General features: G+C 42.6%; 1 protein-coding gene across 2 annotated transcripts in view; it reads left to right on the forward strand.

The window, feature by feature from the left end:
• Positions 1-9,797: 9,797 nt before the first annotated feature.
• Positions 9,798-17,031, forward strand: part of RBM19 (RNA binding motif protein 19) — a 68,771-nt gene continuing 61,537 nt past the window's right edge. For both annotated transcript variants that reach the window (XM_073582558.1, XM_073582557.1), the window contains exons 1-7: positions 9,798-9,950; positions 13,703-13,885; positions 13,974-14,099; positions 14,462-14,494; positions 14,628-14,817; positions 15,200-15,381; positions 16,735-16,809. In XM_073582558.1, coding sequence (XP_073438659.1) covers positions 9,915-9,950; positions 13,703-13,885; positions 13,974-14,099; positions 14,462-14,494; positions 14,628-14,817; positions 15,200-15,381; positions 16,735-16,809 — 825 coding nt within the window. In that variant the 5' untranslated portion in view covers positions 9,798-9,914. The remainder of the gene's footprint in view (positions 9,951-13,702; positions 13,886-13,973; positions 14,100-14,461; positions 14,495-14,627; positions 14,818-15,199; positions 15,382-16,734; positions 16,810-17,031) is intronic.

The raw sequence follows: 17,031 nt of genomic DNA on the forward strand, positions 1-17,031 counted from the left end.
GGCAGGCCGGCAGAGACCCCCGGAAGGCCCGAAATGACGGCGCATCATGATGCGCACACACCGCGCATCATGATGACGTCAGGCCGTCAATCAACTGAACTTCCGATTTCGATGACGAATTCCGATATTGAAAAAATATCGGAAGTCGGTATCGGAATTCCGATACAGCAAGTATCGGCCGATACCCGATACTTGCGGTATCGGAATGCTCAACACTAGTTGGGACCCTGTCCTGATAAGACACTTCTCTTGGCCTAAAAAGCCTATAACATATGGGGTAGGAAGGAACCAGCTAGTTAAGACCACCTGAGTCTGATGGGATTTGGCGTAGGAGTGCACATGTCTCATGAGTTTGCTACAAACAGAAAAACTGACCAGCACATCCCAACTAATGTGAACATGTGCCAGCTAACATAAAAATTCTAAGAAAATATAAAGATGCACTCTGGACTGTTTAGAATGGTAATGCTGCATTCACACGTAGCGTTTTTGTTTTGCGTTTTCGCTGCATTTTTTAATGCGCGATTTTGCCCCGAAAACGCAAAAAAAAAGCATCACATGCAATCCTATGGCATTCTGCACATGCTGTGCTAATGCTGCGTATTTTTCAGCAGCGGAATCGCATCGCGGAAAAATACGCAGCAGGCTCATTCTTTGTGCGGAATCGCGGGAATTTCACACACATAGGAAAGCATTGTTCCGCTTACTTTCCGCACGTGGCTATGGCCACCATGCACAAAGTAAGTGGAAAATGTGCGGATGGTACCCACGGTCTGGAGGAGAGGAGACTGTCCTCCAGGCCCTGGGTACCATATACCTGTAAAAAATAGAATTAAAATAAAAAATGGTGATATTCTCACCTTCCGAAGTCCCTCACAGCATTCCCAGGCCTAAGCGATGCTCCCGTCAACTCCCATTCCCAGTGATGCCTTGCGACAATGACAATGACCTTTGATGAAGTCGCGGTCTCGCGATACCGTAGCGGTCTCGCAAAACCGCTACGTCATCAAAGTTCGTCGCTGGGAGCGGGAGTTGCCAGGAGCATCGCGAGGATTGGGGATGCTGTGCGGGATGCCGGAAGGTGAGAATATCACCATTTTTTTATTATCTTTAACATTAGATCTTTTTACTACTGATGCCGCATAGGCAGCGTCAATAGTAAAACGTTGGTCACACTTGTCAAACACTATGTTTGACGAGTGTGACCAACTTGTCAATCAGTTTTCCAAGCGATGCTACAGATCACTTGGAAAACGCTAGCATTCTGCAAGCTAATTACGCTTGCAAAACGCTAGTTAAATCGCGGGAAATACGTGGGAATTAAAAATGCGGAATTCAAGCGTATTTCCCGTGGCAGGGAGTTGCGGAATTCCAGCGGAAAATACCGCAAAAAATCTGCACGTGAGCAAATAGCCTAAATCTAGAAAATTGGAACAGCATTACTGCCATAGGAAATTGATTAACCCTACGATGCATGACATTCGGAATCTACACTCTTACATATCCCGGGCCTTTTAGGCCCGTTTGCAACTTATATGGAAGGAATTGACCAAAAAAAATAAGTAAGCATTTTTTTAGTTTATTTCAAAATTGTAAAGTCAGATATGACAAATGCACGCAATTATAAGTGTTATAAAGAGAAATAACATGGAAATTGAAGTAGACAAAACCTGCAACTAGTTTTCGTTTCTAACTTTTTCTTTACTTTTCAATTTTATTACTCTCCATCACAATTTTCGCATGTTATCTTCTCTAAAGAATGTTCTTTACAAACATTTTCTCCACAAATGGTGCAGTACCGCTCGGTTTTCCTGTCTTTTTCTGATGGACAAATAAAGCAACGCTTTCGTTTTCTTTCTTCTCGATGTTGAATTCTTGGAAAACTTACACCACAATGTTTCATAGCTTCAATCGTTTGCTTTGGCATGAATTGTGTGTCCCTTCGCTGCATCATGTGTGGCATTATAAGTTCATGGCAAAGGTCCTTCAAGAATAGGCGCCTTTTGTCACTCCTCTTAGCATGAAAATCGGGATGAATTTTACAATAAAGAATGTAGGCATTCAGGGCTGATACATCAAGCATATTTGCAAACAAGATTACAGGCCAACGTTGTGTTTGCCTTTTGCATGTGTATTCCCCAATCATTTCATCCATCTTGTCCACACCTCCTTTAGTTTTATTATAGTACATGATGATTTCAGGTTTTTTTTTCCAGGTATTGATGTCAACAATGGCATCATGATGCATTGTACTGAGTAATGTAACGGATTTGTCCTTCTTAGCTTTGTAAGAGACCATTGTTGATTTGTCGCTGAACCCAAATACACTGTCATAAAGTTCTCTCTGTGGACTGTGCTTCATCACTGGAGGAATATCTCGTCGATATGGCCTCATAGTACCAAGCACTGTAAGTTTTTTTGCAAGCAAAAAATTGCCAAGTTCTACACTTGTGAAGTAATTGTCCATTGTTATGTTTCTACCAGAATTGTAAATGGGTAGTGCAAGTTTTTTTACAATGTCGGCACCAAGGTCTCTGTGCACTGGTGCGCCAAGTTCTTTTCCACAGTAGATAAGTCCATTTATCTCATAATAAGTGGCAGAGTCACACATCCAGAATATTTTCAGTCCATACTTGGCTGGTTTGCTAGGCATATATTGAATGAACTTACAACGTCCTCTGAAGGCTACAAGTTGCTCATCCACAGTTACATTTTCACCAGGATTGTAGAGCTTGGTACAATTCCCGATAAAAATATTCCAAATGTAACTAATAGGCGCTAGTTGATCCGTTTCCAATCTCGTAGGACGAGTTCGCTTATCATCAAATCGAAGCACTCTCCGAATATCCTCATATCTATTCACTGACATCGTTGCTTTATAGTAAGGATCAGAATGTTGGTCCAGAAATAATTCTCTGATAGGTACATCATATGCTTTTTGACACCCTGCCAGAAGTGTTAGTCCAATATAAGCATAAAGCTCATCTCGTGAGATATCTTTCCAAGTTTTTTTCTTTCCAGAAGCAATACGTCTTCCTTCAGAGTTTGTGCATAAAACCACCTCATTTGCAATATCATCAGAGAAAGGACCTTTAGTCTGAAAACATAAATGTCATGCAGAAGGCATGACAATATCATAAACTAAAAGGCCTGTGTCATGGAAATATTTGTTCTTCCAAAAAATCATTTTTATAAAAAAAACGATGATCACATGAAACTAGGAAATTACCAACAACTAGTGTTGAGCATTCCGATACCGCAAGTATCGGGTATCGGCCGATACTTGCTGTATCGGAATTCCGATACCGACATCCGATATTTTTTCAATATCGGGCATCGGAATCGGAAGTTCAAAGTTGATTGACAGCCGAAATGACGTCATCATGATGCGCGGTGTGTGCGCATGATGATGCGCCGTCATTTCGGGCCTTCCGGGGGTCTCTGCCGGCCTGCCGGGGGGCTGTGCCGGCCTGCCGGGGGGCTGTGTGGACTGCCCGGGGTCTGTACCGGCCTGCCGGGGGGCTGTGCCGGCCCGCCGGTGGTCTGTGCACCCTGTGGGGGTCTGTACCGGCCTGCCGGGGGGCTGTGCTGATGTCCGGGGGTCTGTGCAGGCATCGTACGATGGGACTACAAGTCCCATCTGGCGATGCCTGCTACCATGACAGTGATTGACACATTAGCCAATGATGGGACAGTATTAGTCCCATCATCCGGCTAATGTGTTAAATGTTTAAAAAAAAAAAAAATACTACATACATACTACATACATGCTACATACATACTACATGCTACATACATACCACATATATACTACATGCATGCTACATGCTACATACATACTACATACATACTACATGCATGCTACATGCTACATACATACCACATGCATGCTACATACATGCTACATGCTACATACATACATACTACATACATACTACATACATACCACATATATACTACATGCATGCTACATACATGCTACATACATACTACATACATACCACATACATACCACATACATACCACATACATGCTACATACATGCTACATACAATACATTCATACAATACATACATAGACATACAGTACATATAACATAGAGTAACATACTTACCAATACTTGTCACATTGTTCCCCGAAGCCATTGTCGTCTACGGAATAAATATTAACATAACAAACCACAAAAATACTCACCCATGATCCGAAGCAGTCCACGAGTGTGTCCCATGACGATCTTGGGTAGAGAACTGCAGCATCAGCTGATGCTGCCGCTCTCTACAGGCTGCAGGAATCCAATGACGGAAGGTAGGTATCCTTCCGCACTGTATTCCTCCGCCACTTAAAAAAAAAAAATCCCTAGTCTCACTTTATGGTAAAAGCTGTGTGGGAAATTCCCACACAGCTTTTACCATAAAGTGAGACTAGGGACTTTTTTTTTTAAGTGGCGGAGGAATACAGTGCGGAAGGATACCTACCTTCCGTCATTGGATTCCTGCAGCCCGTAGAGAGCGGCAGCATCAGCTGATGCTGCAGTTCTCTACCCAAGATCGTCGTGGGACACACTCGTGGACTGCTTCGGATCATGGGTGAGTATTTTTGTGGTTTGTTATGTTAATATTTATTCCGTAGACGACAATGGCTTCGGGGAACAATGTGACAAGTATTGGTAAGTATGTTACTCTATGTTATATGTACTGTATGTCTATGTATGTATGTATTGTATGTAGCATGCATGTAGTATGTATGTAGCATGTAGTATGTATGTAGCATGCAGTATGTATGTAGCATGCATGTAGTATATATGTAGTATGTATGTAGTATATATGTAGCATGTAGTATGTATGTAGTATGTATGTATGTAGCATGCATGTAGTATGTATGTAGTATGTATGTAGCATGTAGTATGTATGTAGCATGCATGTAGTATATATGTAGTATGTATGTATGTAGTATGTATGTAGCATGTAGTATGTATGTAGCATGCATGTAGTATATATGTAGTATGTATGTAGTATGTATGTAGCATGTATGTAGCATGCATGCAGTATGTATGTAGCATGCATGTAGTATGTATGTAGTATGTATGTAGCATGTAGTATGTATGTAGCATGCATGTAGTATGTATGTAGCATGCATGTAGTATATATGTAGTATGTATGTAGCATGTATGTAGTATGTATGTAGCATGTATGTAGTATGTATGTAGCATGTAGCATGTATGTAGCATGCATGTAGTATATATGTAGTATGTATGTAGCATGCATGTAGTATATATGTAGTATGTATGTAGTATGTAGCATGTAGTATGTGTGTAGCATGCATGTAGTATATATGTACTATGTATGTAGCATGTAGTATGTATGTAGCATGCATGTAGTATGTATGTATGTAGTATTTTTTTTTTTTTTTTTACATTTAACACATTAGCCGGATGATGGGACTACTACTGTCCCATCATTGGCTAATGTGTCAATCACTGTCATGGTAGCAGGCATCGCCCGATGGGACTTGTAGTCCCATCGGACGATGCCTGCACGGACCCCCGGACATCAGCACAGCCCCCCGGCAGGCCGGTACAGACCACCACAGGGTGCACAGACCCCGGGCAGTCCGCACAGCCCACCGGCAGGCCGGCACAGACCCCCGGCAGGCCCGTACAAGGGCAGGAAAGGGTTTTTCCAATTCCGATACCGGAAGTCTCATAGACTTGAATGGGACTTCCGGTATCGGCATCGGCGATACCGATACTTTTTTTTAAAGATCGGCCGATCCATTCCGATCCGATATTTTGAAGTATCGGACGGTATCGCTCAACTCTACCAACAACTAAAAACCTGAGAAATACCAAGAGTTTCAAAATTCTAAAGTACAGCAAGTAATCTTGCAGAAAATAGCAAAAAAAAGACAAATAAACTGATGAGCATATGATAAACCTAATACGGGCTTAAAGGCCCGGGATAAGTGAAGCTGTAGTTTTCCAAAAAAAAAATTATATAAAAAAACCCCATCACATAAAAATATATAAACAACTGGAAATTACACACAACTACAGACCTGAGGAGTACCTAGAGTTTCAAAATTCTAAGTTTAAAAACCTTTCAGAATTTTTGCAAAACAAAAGTTCCCGGGCCTTTTAGGCCCGGGATATGCATCGTAGGGTTAAATGCTATATTATGTACATATGGAATTTTGGAAAATTGTAAATGTAATATTGCTATAGGAAAAGTTACAGTTAAAAGGTACTTAACACATAAATTGTCCAGTTTACATGAGCCCAACTGTCAAGGGCATGTCACACTAAGAGATATCGCTAGCACTAGTGACGTTATAGCGATATTGCTAGCGATATCGCTATGTCTGATACTTACCTCCGACCGGCTCCCCCGCTGATTATCGCTGATCGCGCGAGAACGTTCAGGACCGTTTCTCGTCGTCAGCTTCCTGCGGCGCTTCCTGCTGTGACGACGAGCGACGCGTGGAGCACGCAGGATCGCCTGGTGTGACAGGTAAGTAGCGTTCCCCGTCCCCAGCGATGTCGCTAGTGAGATCTGCCTGTGTGGCAGCTCACTAGCGACCACTTAGCGATGTACCAGCGATCCTGACCGCGTCATATCGCTGGTACATCGCTAAGTGTGACAGTACCTTAACATCAATGTGTACCTTATAGTTGTGTCCCTGTCCTGGTAAGATACCTGTTAGGTGTCGGGTTCCTGCAGCGGCTCAGCAGGAATCCAGAACCTCACCTTCTGTGGTCTCTCATTGTCTATCGACCGCAGAGGAGATTGCTCAGCAGTCTCAGCGTCCCAGATGCTCTGCCCAGACTTGCTCTGTGGGTCTGGCTGTTGCTGCCACCTTTGGGTCAGCAATAGCAATGCAGGCTGCTTTGCAGCAAAACGCTCCAGAGGCTAAGTCCTCTTGTCGCGCTACTGGGCATGCTCACGAGACAATCTCCCATTGGAGATCGGGAGTCACATGCTCAGGTCCTTCTCCTGATCTCATTGGTCCATCTCAGAGATCTGGAAGGTCCCGGAAGTGCACGGCTATAAAAGGCCCGCATGGCCGCTCGGCCATGCGCTAGTATAGTCTCTAGTTGCTACTGTGTGAATAGTGATGGATGCACGAACCTGCAAATGACTCATTAAGATCCCCTCCCTCTGATATTACGAGTGTGTATAGGGACTTAGGTTTAGAGTCAGCGCCAGCAAGTGGTAAGCTACTAGCCACAACAGCATCCTCCACAATGGTAGCGTCCGACAGTGCGCCTGCTATCGGGCATTGTCGACTAGCGGCAGTGTCTGTTGCCGCGCTGCAGTCTGCAGCTTCTCTTGGCGTCCGCAGTTGCGACGCCGCACGCACGGTAGGTCTAGACGGACGCAGACCCTCTGCCTAGGGCCCAGCTCCTGTGACCATATACCGTGCGTGCACTTCTCTGAGAACTGTGACGCTAACAGGCTCAGCCTTTTTGTGTTTTTCACTTAAGGCATCTCTGTGAGTTAACAGAGATCGCTCCGCGCACCTGGGTGACGTTCAACCCGCGTGCGTAATACCGCCATATTTAGTGTTTGCCATTACTTAGCAGCAGTGGTTACACCTTCTGCACGGTGGACCCTAAGCGGCAAAAGCACTTTATTATTTATTTAGTACGTTCCACCGTTCCTAACAATACCTCTCTTGGACTTAAAAGCCTACAATATACAGTGAAGGAAATAATTATTTGATCCCTTGCTGACTTTGTAAGTTTACCCACAGACAAAGACATGAACAGCCTATAATTTTAAGGGTAGGTTAGTTTTAACATTGAGAGACAGAATATCAAAAATAAAACCCAGAAAATCACATTTTATAAATTATACAAATTTATTTGCATTTTGCAATGATAAATAAGTATTTGATCCCTCTGGCAAACAAGACTTAATATTTGGTGGCAAAACCCTTGTGGGCAAGCACAGCAGTTAGACTTTTTTTGTAGCTGATTATGAGGTTTGCGCACATGTCAAGAGGAATTTTGGTCCACTCCTCATTGCAGATCATCTCTAAATCAAAAGAGAGAAGAAAGCTACTGACCAAAAAACTGGGATCACCACATAAATCACACAAAATTCATTTAATTTTTCACAAAATTAAATTTCAGACAGACCAAAAAACCATTTAAAAACATTAAAAAGTCACTCCATGACAATTACAATAGGCCCATAGGGTTAAAAATGTAACCCTCTAAGACTCCCCTATCACATTAATTATATACAGATACATACAACCAAATGATTATTAAGGATTGAAACGCAAGATAACTTGGTGTCAGAAATACCATACAGATGTATTGCAATGAAACCCAAATGGGTAAGACAATCAAGACCCAAGTGTATAAAGCCATGTACTAGAGAGATGCACATATTACCCACTTCCCCTAATAATGTAGTCAGAGAAATAACATAATGAGGAGGTAAAAGGGCCAGAGAAAATGACTCAGGACCCTGTTTGAACTGGTTCAGACCCGGTAGTCATCATTCAGGGTAGCGCATAACATAAGTGCTAAGTGCACCGCTCTGATACAATACCAAAGAATAGGGGGAGCCTGTGGAGATGCCCGACGCGTGTCGCTACCGCAAGGTAGCTTCGTCAGGGGCTGAAGGTTAGGTCTGAGAGAAGTCATATATATATACGCAAAATAAGACCAGCAATAAGCAGCAGCTGCGGTTAATACCTGTGCGGTCATATATGAGGAGAGGCGGGCTTGAACACTCTGTCTAAGCATGAGGGACGCTCTCGGACGTCACCTCCCGCGGAAGGTCATGCTAGGAGCAGTAGCCAGACTCAGCCAGTGCGCCTGTGCGGTCACATGTAGAGAAAGGTGGGACTGAACGCTCTGTCTAGGCCCGAAAGACGCTCTCAGTCGTCGCTTCCTGCGGAAGAAGGTCTTTCCCGGAGCAGTGACAAAAATCGACCAGTGCGCCTGCGCAAGCAAAGTTACCATTGATCCTTCACACTCCCCACTTAGAATAGAGGAGGGTTATCTCACACATTGTATAGCGGAAATGCACTATTGCGCATGCGTCCCGACATAAAGTCCTTACGATAGAATAAAAAGGATATCTCAGAACGGGCACTAAACACTGCGGGTTGGACGCTGTGTGCATACGCAATGTGCAACTTGCAGTGTCGGGATGTTACAGCACAGTGGGTGGGATTTCAAGAAATCTCATGCCCACTATGCATGCACGGACGCCCATGGCTTAGCCGTGGAGTCGGACATGCGGCGCACCTTTCTTTCTTGACCGTAAATCTCACCCGTACAATGTATAGGATGCGGTGATTCCGCGCGGTTCAATGAACACATGCGGAATCACCTGCATACAAGAGCCGGGCGGCAGCGCTTTGGATGTAGCAGACATTTGGTGCGTCCAAAGCGCTGCCGATTACTGACCGTGGGGACGTAGCCTAAGAAACATCAAGGGTCATACACAGCACCTCACCGGCTCATGGGACACATGACATTTATGGTGCCAATAGATGAATTCTATAGGGACACTTTTCGCAATTATAGGGCCCACAGCCTCTGGCACTGTTGCTACCACAGGGCTATTAGGGAAGAGACAGACTGCGGCCGACTGCCTCTCTGTGAGCCCTCCCACACTATGGCTCTCACAGTATGTCCCTACAACAACCTTGTTCGCAGCCGTAGAAATGACATGGCGCTACAGGTATACTGCCCCCTGCCTGCAGAGCGAATGAACTTCTCGCCCGCTAATACCTCACGCAGGAGAGGGATACAGAGCAGCAGTGAGCGCCACAGGCAGGACACGCCCCCATCGTCTTTGCACTTGCGCAGCACTAGTCACGTGGTGTAAACCAAGATGGCAGCGCCCACGGACTAAACGTGATTCCACTACCTGGTGTTAACACCACTAAGCAAGATGTCGCGATTAATCGTCAAGAATCTCCCGAATGGGGTAATTAATACTTTATTTACTCATTAACGAGGTCAATATTCCGCCCCATCTCGGGGCTGTCCGTGGCTCTGGTCATGTTCACGGTTCTCACGTGCAGACTTGTTTCCCGATTTCTCACTGGCAACATCGTTGTTGTGCGTCTTCTATCACGATACGTATCACTTCCTTGAGTTTTGCAGTGGTACAGTAAGTTGTGCGTTGTCAATAGTGATTCCTAAGTAAGACCTTACAGGGGCCGTGTTGAGAGTGGGAGGTTTTACAAAGCAAGACTCCCCTCCTGTATTCCTGCTTTCTCCCTTTCTGATGCTGCCCAATTACCTGCTGATCTCTACTTTCTGCAGCAGCGATAATGTGCCGTCACAGGGGCCGGCCACTGCTGCAGCCGATCGCTGGCCACTGCTGCAGTCACATGACCCTGTAATGGGACATCATCGCTGCTGCAGAAAGTAGAGGCATGGAGCTCATGCACACTTCATTTTTTCCACATAGGACTTCGATCTAATTTTTTCACAGCACTCATACCCTGCGACAGGCTATTCTTAGTTCCTCAATTTGTTTGCGGATCGAGTTTTCTGTGCAGAATCGCATAGACGTGTAGGTTCAAACTGCAATAAAAGTCTCAGTGGGTCCGTAACTTTGTATAGACTTCAGGTGCGGCAGCATGTACCAACCACCACCGCAGCAGCAGGGAAGGTGACCTGGTGCCTCACAGCACCCATGCTGCAAGGCTGAGTCCCCATGACTACAGGTCATTCCGTCCCACAGGCTCAACAATGCCTCCCCTTCCCTCTCAAACTTCCCCCTTCAACTTTTATTATTTCTAAAATACACAACATAAAAAACTCACCAAAAACTTATGGTGGGGACGTAGCCTCATACAAATATTATCTGACTACATTTTATAGTCCAAATTATATTACATATTCATTTTATGGGGCAGCACGGTGGCTCAGTGGTTAGCGCTGCAGCCTTGCAGCCCAGGACCCCACCAAGGACAACATCGAATCCCACCAAGGACAACATCTGCAAGGAGTTTGTATGTTCTCCCCGTGTTTGCGTGGGTTTCCTCCGGGTGCTCCGGTTTCCTCCCACACTCTAAAGACATACTGATAGGGAATTTAGACTGTGAGCCTCATCGGGGACAGTGATGATAATGTGTGCAAACTGTAAAGCGCTGCGGAATATGTTAGCGCTATATAAAAATAAAGATTATTATTATTATAAATCAGGTATAAATTGGGACTAATATGCTGTTAAGAACTAGACCAGGGGTCCACAATCTGCAGCCTTCGGGCTACATATTGTCCGTGATGCAATTCTGTGCAGCCCCCAATCACATGGATTGAAAAATGCATGATAGATTAACTCTATGTGAGTAGCCACCCACAGAATAGCAGTGGCAAGAAACTGTGGAGTAGGGACTGGCAAGTACTAATGGTGATCTGTGTAGACATCTCTGGATGCCTCCTACGTTAGGAGAATGGGGTCTTAGCAACCAACAGGCGCTCTGGAAAGCAGTATGTGAGTTAGGCCGGGTTCACACTTACAACTACAATGCGAGAAACTCGCATAAATACCCGGCACAGCCGCCGGCACTCAGGACCGGAGCGAAATACACCCGAGTGACGGCGGCAGTGCTGGGTATTGATGCACGAGTTTCTTGTATCACACTCGTAAGTGTGACCCTGTACCTCCAGACCTATTGTAGAGACTAAGGTGCACTCATCACCTCTTCTAAGTGACTTGCCACTTTACATTTTTGATTGTTGACTGTCTAGTTTTTTTTGCGACTTGAAGGGAACCTGTGTGTGCAATCATATAATCCCTTTAAAAATATGAAACTTTAATAAATTGAGGTAAAAAACACCCCCCTAGTGCAATAACACAATTAACAAACTCTATACAATAATAACCTACGATAGCCCTACACTAGCCTGCTATCCCTTCCTGACAGTGGAGGTTGGCACCCTAAAAGATACGATTTGGCGCCCCCACTCCACGGCGGCTCTCCCAGACTCGGCCTAAATGACCCTTATAAACTACAGGTGGGAAAAGAGATGAAAGATAGTGCTTAATATAATACACAGGCTATTAATGTACAATATATAAAAGACAGGCTATTACATGTAAACATAGAGAAACCTCTTGTATAACCAATAGATACTAGCAAGTCTTGTCTTTTTGGGTATTAATAGACTAAAGAAAATATAGATTCCATAAGCTGCCAGTAGATAGTGGCAATCTTGTCTTTTTGGGTATTAATAGACTACAGAAAATATAGATTCCATAGACTACCAGTAGATAGTGGCAATCTTGTCTTTTTGGGTATTAATAGACTACAGAAAACATAGATTCCATATGCATTATCAAATAAAGCCAAAAAAAACCTCTCTGGAGTAAAATCAGACAAGCACAGACTAGAGGTAAAAAAATAGCGTGGTTCAATAAAAGAACATCAGAATTATAGAAACAATTGGGGGTTAACCCAAACTTAGCTTCCAGCCTCGACGCATTTCCCCGTCCACACGGTTCATCAGGAGGCACAATAAGGAACCAGCTAATTCATGGATGTGAGGTGTCCAGATAGAGAGGCAAACCTTGAGACCTCACATCCATGAATTGTACATTAATAGCCTGTGTATTATATTAAGCACTATCTTTCATCTCTTTTATTTGCTTATTGTTTTCCCACCTGTAGTTTATACGGGTAGGGCTATCGTAGGTTATTATGGTATAGAGTTTGGTAATTGTGTTATTGCACTAGGGGGATGTTTTTTACCTCAATTTATTAAAGTTTCATATTTTTAAAGGGATTTTTTATTTGATAATTTGATTGCACTTGAAGGGAACCTGTCAAGACTATAAAATGGTATTTGCCAGCCATAATGGTAATCTGCAGATAAGTACTGTTTTAAATACAGTGGAGATGTCTATTTATAAGTGTTTCTCCAGGGAGAAAATGAAGTTATATTGTCTCTGCAGTCGGTAGCTTCCAGTCATTGGGGTAGCCCTGTGGGCTGTGAACAATCAGCACTCACTATTTAGGGAGCACACTGTAATCATGTGTATAAAATAAAAGGCACCTGAGAATGAGCGCACATGCTGAATATCCATGTTTCCATGTGTAAACATTTTGAAAAAAATGACTGTTTGCATTTATACCCCTGTTCTTTTAATGTGCTCTTTAAAAGTGCTGGGGCTTCGGATTTTATGGATTTGCAATAAAGGGGTATTCCCAACTCCAAGATCATATCCCTATAGATGTAATAATAATATTAGCAAATACTTTTAATTAGAAATGTAGTATAGTTATTCTGATTCGCTATGTCGCTTACCCCATGTGCAGGCATTGCTGTAGCTTAGATATCCATGGTTACAACAACTTAATGTCAGTTAGCTAGTTGTTAGGGGTCGTAACCGTGGATACCTAAGCTACAGCAATGCCTGCACATGGGATAAGCAACATAGCGAATCAGAATAACTATACTACATTTCTAATTGGAGGTATTTGCTAATATTATTAAATCTAGTACATATTGGGTTTGGATCTTGGCAATGGGAATACCCTTTTAATAGTTTTTGTGGCACTGATGGGCATTATTCAGGACGAGCACTTTTCTCTGAACACTGACCCGTTTCATTTCTCTGGTGTAAAACTATTTTCCGTTTTCTTAACACAAGGTCTTTTAATAAAAGCAAAGAAGTTAACCTTCAATTAAAACATGGTGATGGTTTATTTATTTTTTGTAAAGATGAAGGAAGATCGATTCCGAGAGTTGTTTGCGGAGTTTGGCAATTTAACCGACTGCACCCTAAAATTCACAAAGGATGGGAAATTCCGGAAATTTGGCTTCATTGGGTTTAGCGCAGAAGATGAGGCTAAAGCCGCTCTTAGCCACTTCAACAAGAGCTTCATTGACACATCGCGTATATCTGTGAGTAAGCCAGATACATCACCAGTGGTGGGGAGTGGTCACGATACATTTTTTTAGCAAAGTCACTTTATTTCATCTTTCCTTAAAGGTGGAGCTTTGTAAATCATTTGGTGATCCCACGAAAAGTAGACCATGGAGTAAGCACTCGCAAAGTAAAAGCAAGGACGTCACAAAAAATGAGGATGGAGCACATGCCAAAACGGAAATAAAAAAGGTAAAGTAAAAGAAGTCTAGTAGTAAAGTAAAAACTAAGCTGACAGTATGCATTTTGTTAATAGACAAACACCTACCCTACCGCTACCGGGTGCAACATTAGTAACATTGTTGGAATCTTCTGATAGGGCTGCATGTGTGTTCCTAATGTAACACCATGATCCTCACCAAACAAACTAAAGGGCTTGTTCACCTTCAGTAAAGTGTTCCCCAAACTCTTGTAAAATATCTAAAATGACAAACTCATCATGTCTGAATTCTTTTTATGTTGTGAAATCTGTTGACAGATATAAAATAAAAAAAAGTTGATTGCACAACTACTTTGTGTTACCCATACTTAATAGAATTAATCTTTTTTTGTAGGCACAGAAAGAGCAAATTTTTGTTTTGGGAGATGTAAGTAATCTTTATATGTATGATTATAAAGGAAATTGCATTGTATTTAAAAAAATATTACATTTTTTGATTAATTTTAAAGGGAGTGTGATTTCACTTCAATTAATATAATATAGTGCTGTTTGATTTGCAGCTGGAAAAGGACAGTGGCTTCAAGGAATTTCTTAATGTTCACCAAAGCAGGAGCAAGACAGCTACATGGGCTAATGACACAGTGGTTGAGCCTGTAGAAAAGGTGAAGAGCCGATCCCAGGACGACTACCTCAACTTTGATTCTGATTCAGAGAGAGATTCTGAGGATGAGGACGGTGGGGAAAACACAGGTGTGAACTATTTATCTCCATACTTACGATTTGCAGAAACCTAACTGCAAACCTTGAAAAATTGAACCCTTCAATATGTAATTCTTGACTAGGGGAGTAAAAAACTTCTTAGATTTGGTTTATGGCAACATTCAGTCTAGTAGACGACTTTATTTGTGATTTGGGAGTTTTAGATATTTCCAACATATTTTTAAGCTATGTGCTTAAAAAGTGCAGACTCTGAAGTGTCCATCATAGCAGTGCTCATTTACACACTTTAGTTTGCACATTGCCATTCAAATAAATGACAACAAAAATGGAAATACTGATTTGTATCTTATTTTACATAAGAAATTTCAAATATACTGCATAAAGATTTTAATCCATTTCTGTTGATTTGTAGATGAGAAGGTAGCCTTGCAATCAGAGATTTCTGACATGGACTACCTCAAATCAAAGGTAGTGAGTGAGCCCTCCACTGTATCATGTGGGGCTAAAGAGGAGAAAGCTGCAGACCAGAAGAAAACGGATGCCAAGAGCAAAGTTCTTGGTTCTTCTGAGAAGACCAAACCAGGAAAGAAAGAAGTAAGTGATATCTTTTCTTTATAAATGTTGAGTGCTCCATTCATACCCACAGTTCTACCATCTACACTTCCCATATCATCTCACGTATCAGTACTATCTATTCAATTTAAACTCTCCACCCTGACAGTTCTATCTGCTAGAAGCATACTGATAAATTGTAAACAGTAATAAATTAGCAGAGCCTCCTGCTGGGTATGAGGAACCCTGAACTGGTTAGCTACAAACAAGAGATGCAATAGATTGGGTCCATTTGTTTACATATGCAAATTGTCTCTTCAGAGTGGAAGAGGACCAGAACTCTAGTACCATCTCTAGGAAGCAACAGTCCGAAAAGTCAATATGGATTCTTTAACGAGCAGGACTGGCATGTCACTCTCCACAAGGAGAAACGTTATTCCTTCCACCACAGTCATAAGCCTCTCTTGAAGCCAAATCAAATCTCATGCTTTGTACTGAAGAGGAGCAACACCCTGAAACATCATGTCTGCAAATTGAGATTCTGTTTCGGATTTTATCCTAAATCATATTGCAAGGCTTGATGTTCCCTTTTAGGATTGTTGCTTCCAATAGGTGGTACTATAGTTCTAGTCTGCAATTTTCATATTTTATTTCCCCGAAAAGCATTGCATGGCTTATAAGCCTCCTTACACAGGCATACCAGGCTTGGCATGTCACTCTCTACAAGGAAAAATCTTACTCCTTAGAACCCAGTTGTTTACAGCCATTCTTCACACCCACATTGCTTAAGCTTAAGGAGTAAACCCCAGGCCATCGAAGTGTGATGTTGCGAAGTCCAGTGTGTCAGCCGTAAAAGGCCCTTTTCACTTGTCCTTTTTTCAAATACATGTTTTTTTTTTCACAAATAGAACACATACTCAATAGAGTCTATGGCCCCTGATTCATCAAGAACGGTGACTTTTTTTGCTGCCTGTCTTGAAGATGGGGAGGAACGAAGAATAAGGCGCATAATTCATTAAAAGGCGCATGCATGTGAGGTGCAAAGTGGTGTGTAGATCTGTGTGCGCTTCACTACAAAACTTACTCGAGTCATGGACTGGAGTAAGATTTATGGTGTAAGGAACTCCACTGCCTGTAATGATTATGACGAGCAGGGGTCACCACTGCACCATCTCGTTGAGACTCTTCCACTTTGTGACAGCTGGGCAAAAATGGTGTGAAAACAGCAAAAATTGCTAAATGTATGCGCAGCTTCGCTTTGTTCAAACCGTTGAGTATATTAGATGCAATTTATAACAATGAATTTGTGTTTTACACCGGTGAATAACATGTCAAAATGCCACTCTTGACTTCATTGCTATGCATATAACTAAGCTCCTACTTTTTATCCTTCAGAAACAACCTGTTTTGAATGCGCCTACGACACCTTATACAGTCAAACTGAGAGGAGCACCATTCAATGTAACAGAAGTAGGTTTTGTACATCACATGGTAATTGTTTCTTCCAAAAAAAATGTGATACTCCACACACTGCAATTAAGCATTATGTTCCCTTTATGCAATTTAATACAATAAGATTGTGTATGTAGCTTGTTGCACAAGTTCTCAGTGGAGTGCAGCACGTGGCAGAGGAAATTGCCTGAGGATTTTGCAAGATTCTTCACATATTTTCTGTGCAGAGTCTTCTATACT

Source organism: Dendrobates tinctorius, unplaced genomic scaffold (genome assembly GCF_039654945.1).
Source record: "Dendrobates tinctorius isolate UK_male_01 unplaced genomic scaffold, ASM3965494v1 ptg000073l, whole genome shotgun sequence".
Taxonomy (NCBI): Eukaryota; Metazoa; Chordata; class Amphibia; order Anura; family Dendrobatidae; genus Dendrobates; species Dendrobates tinctorius.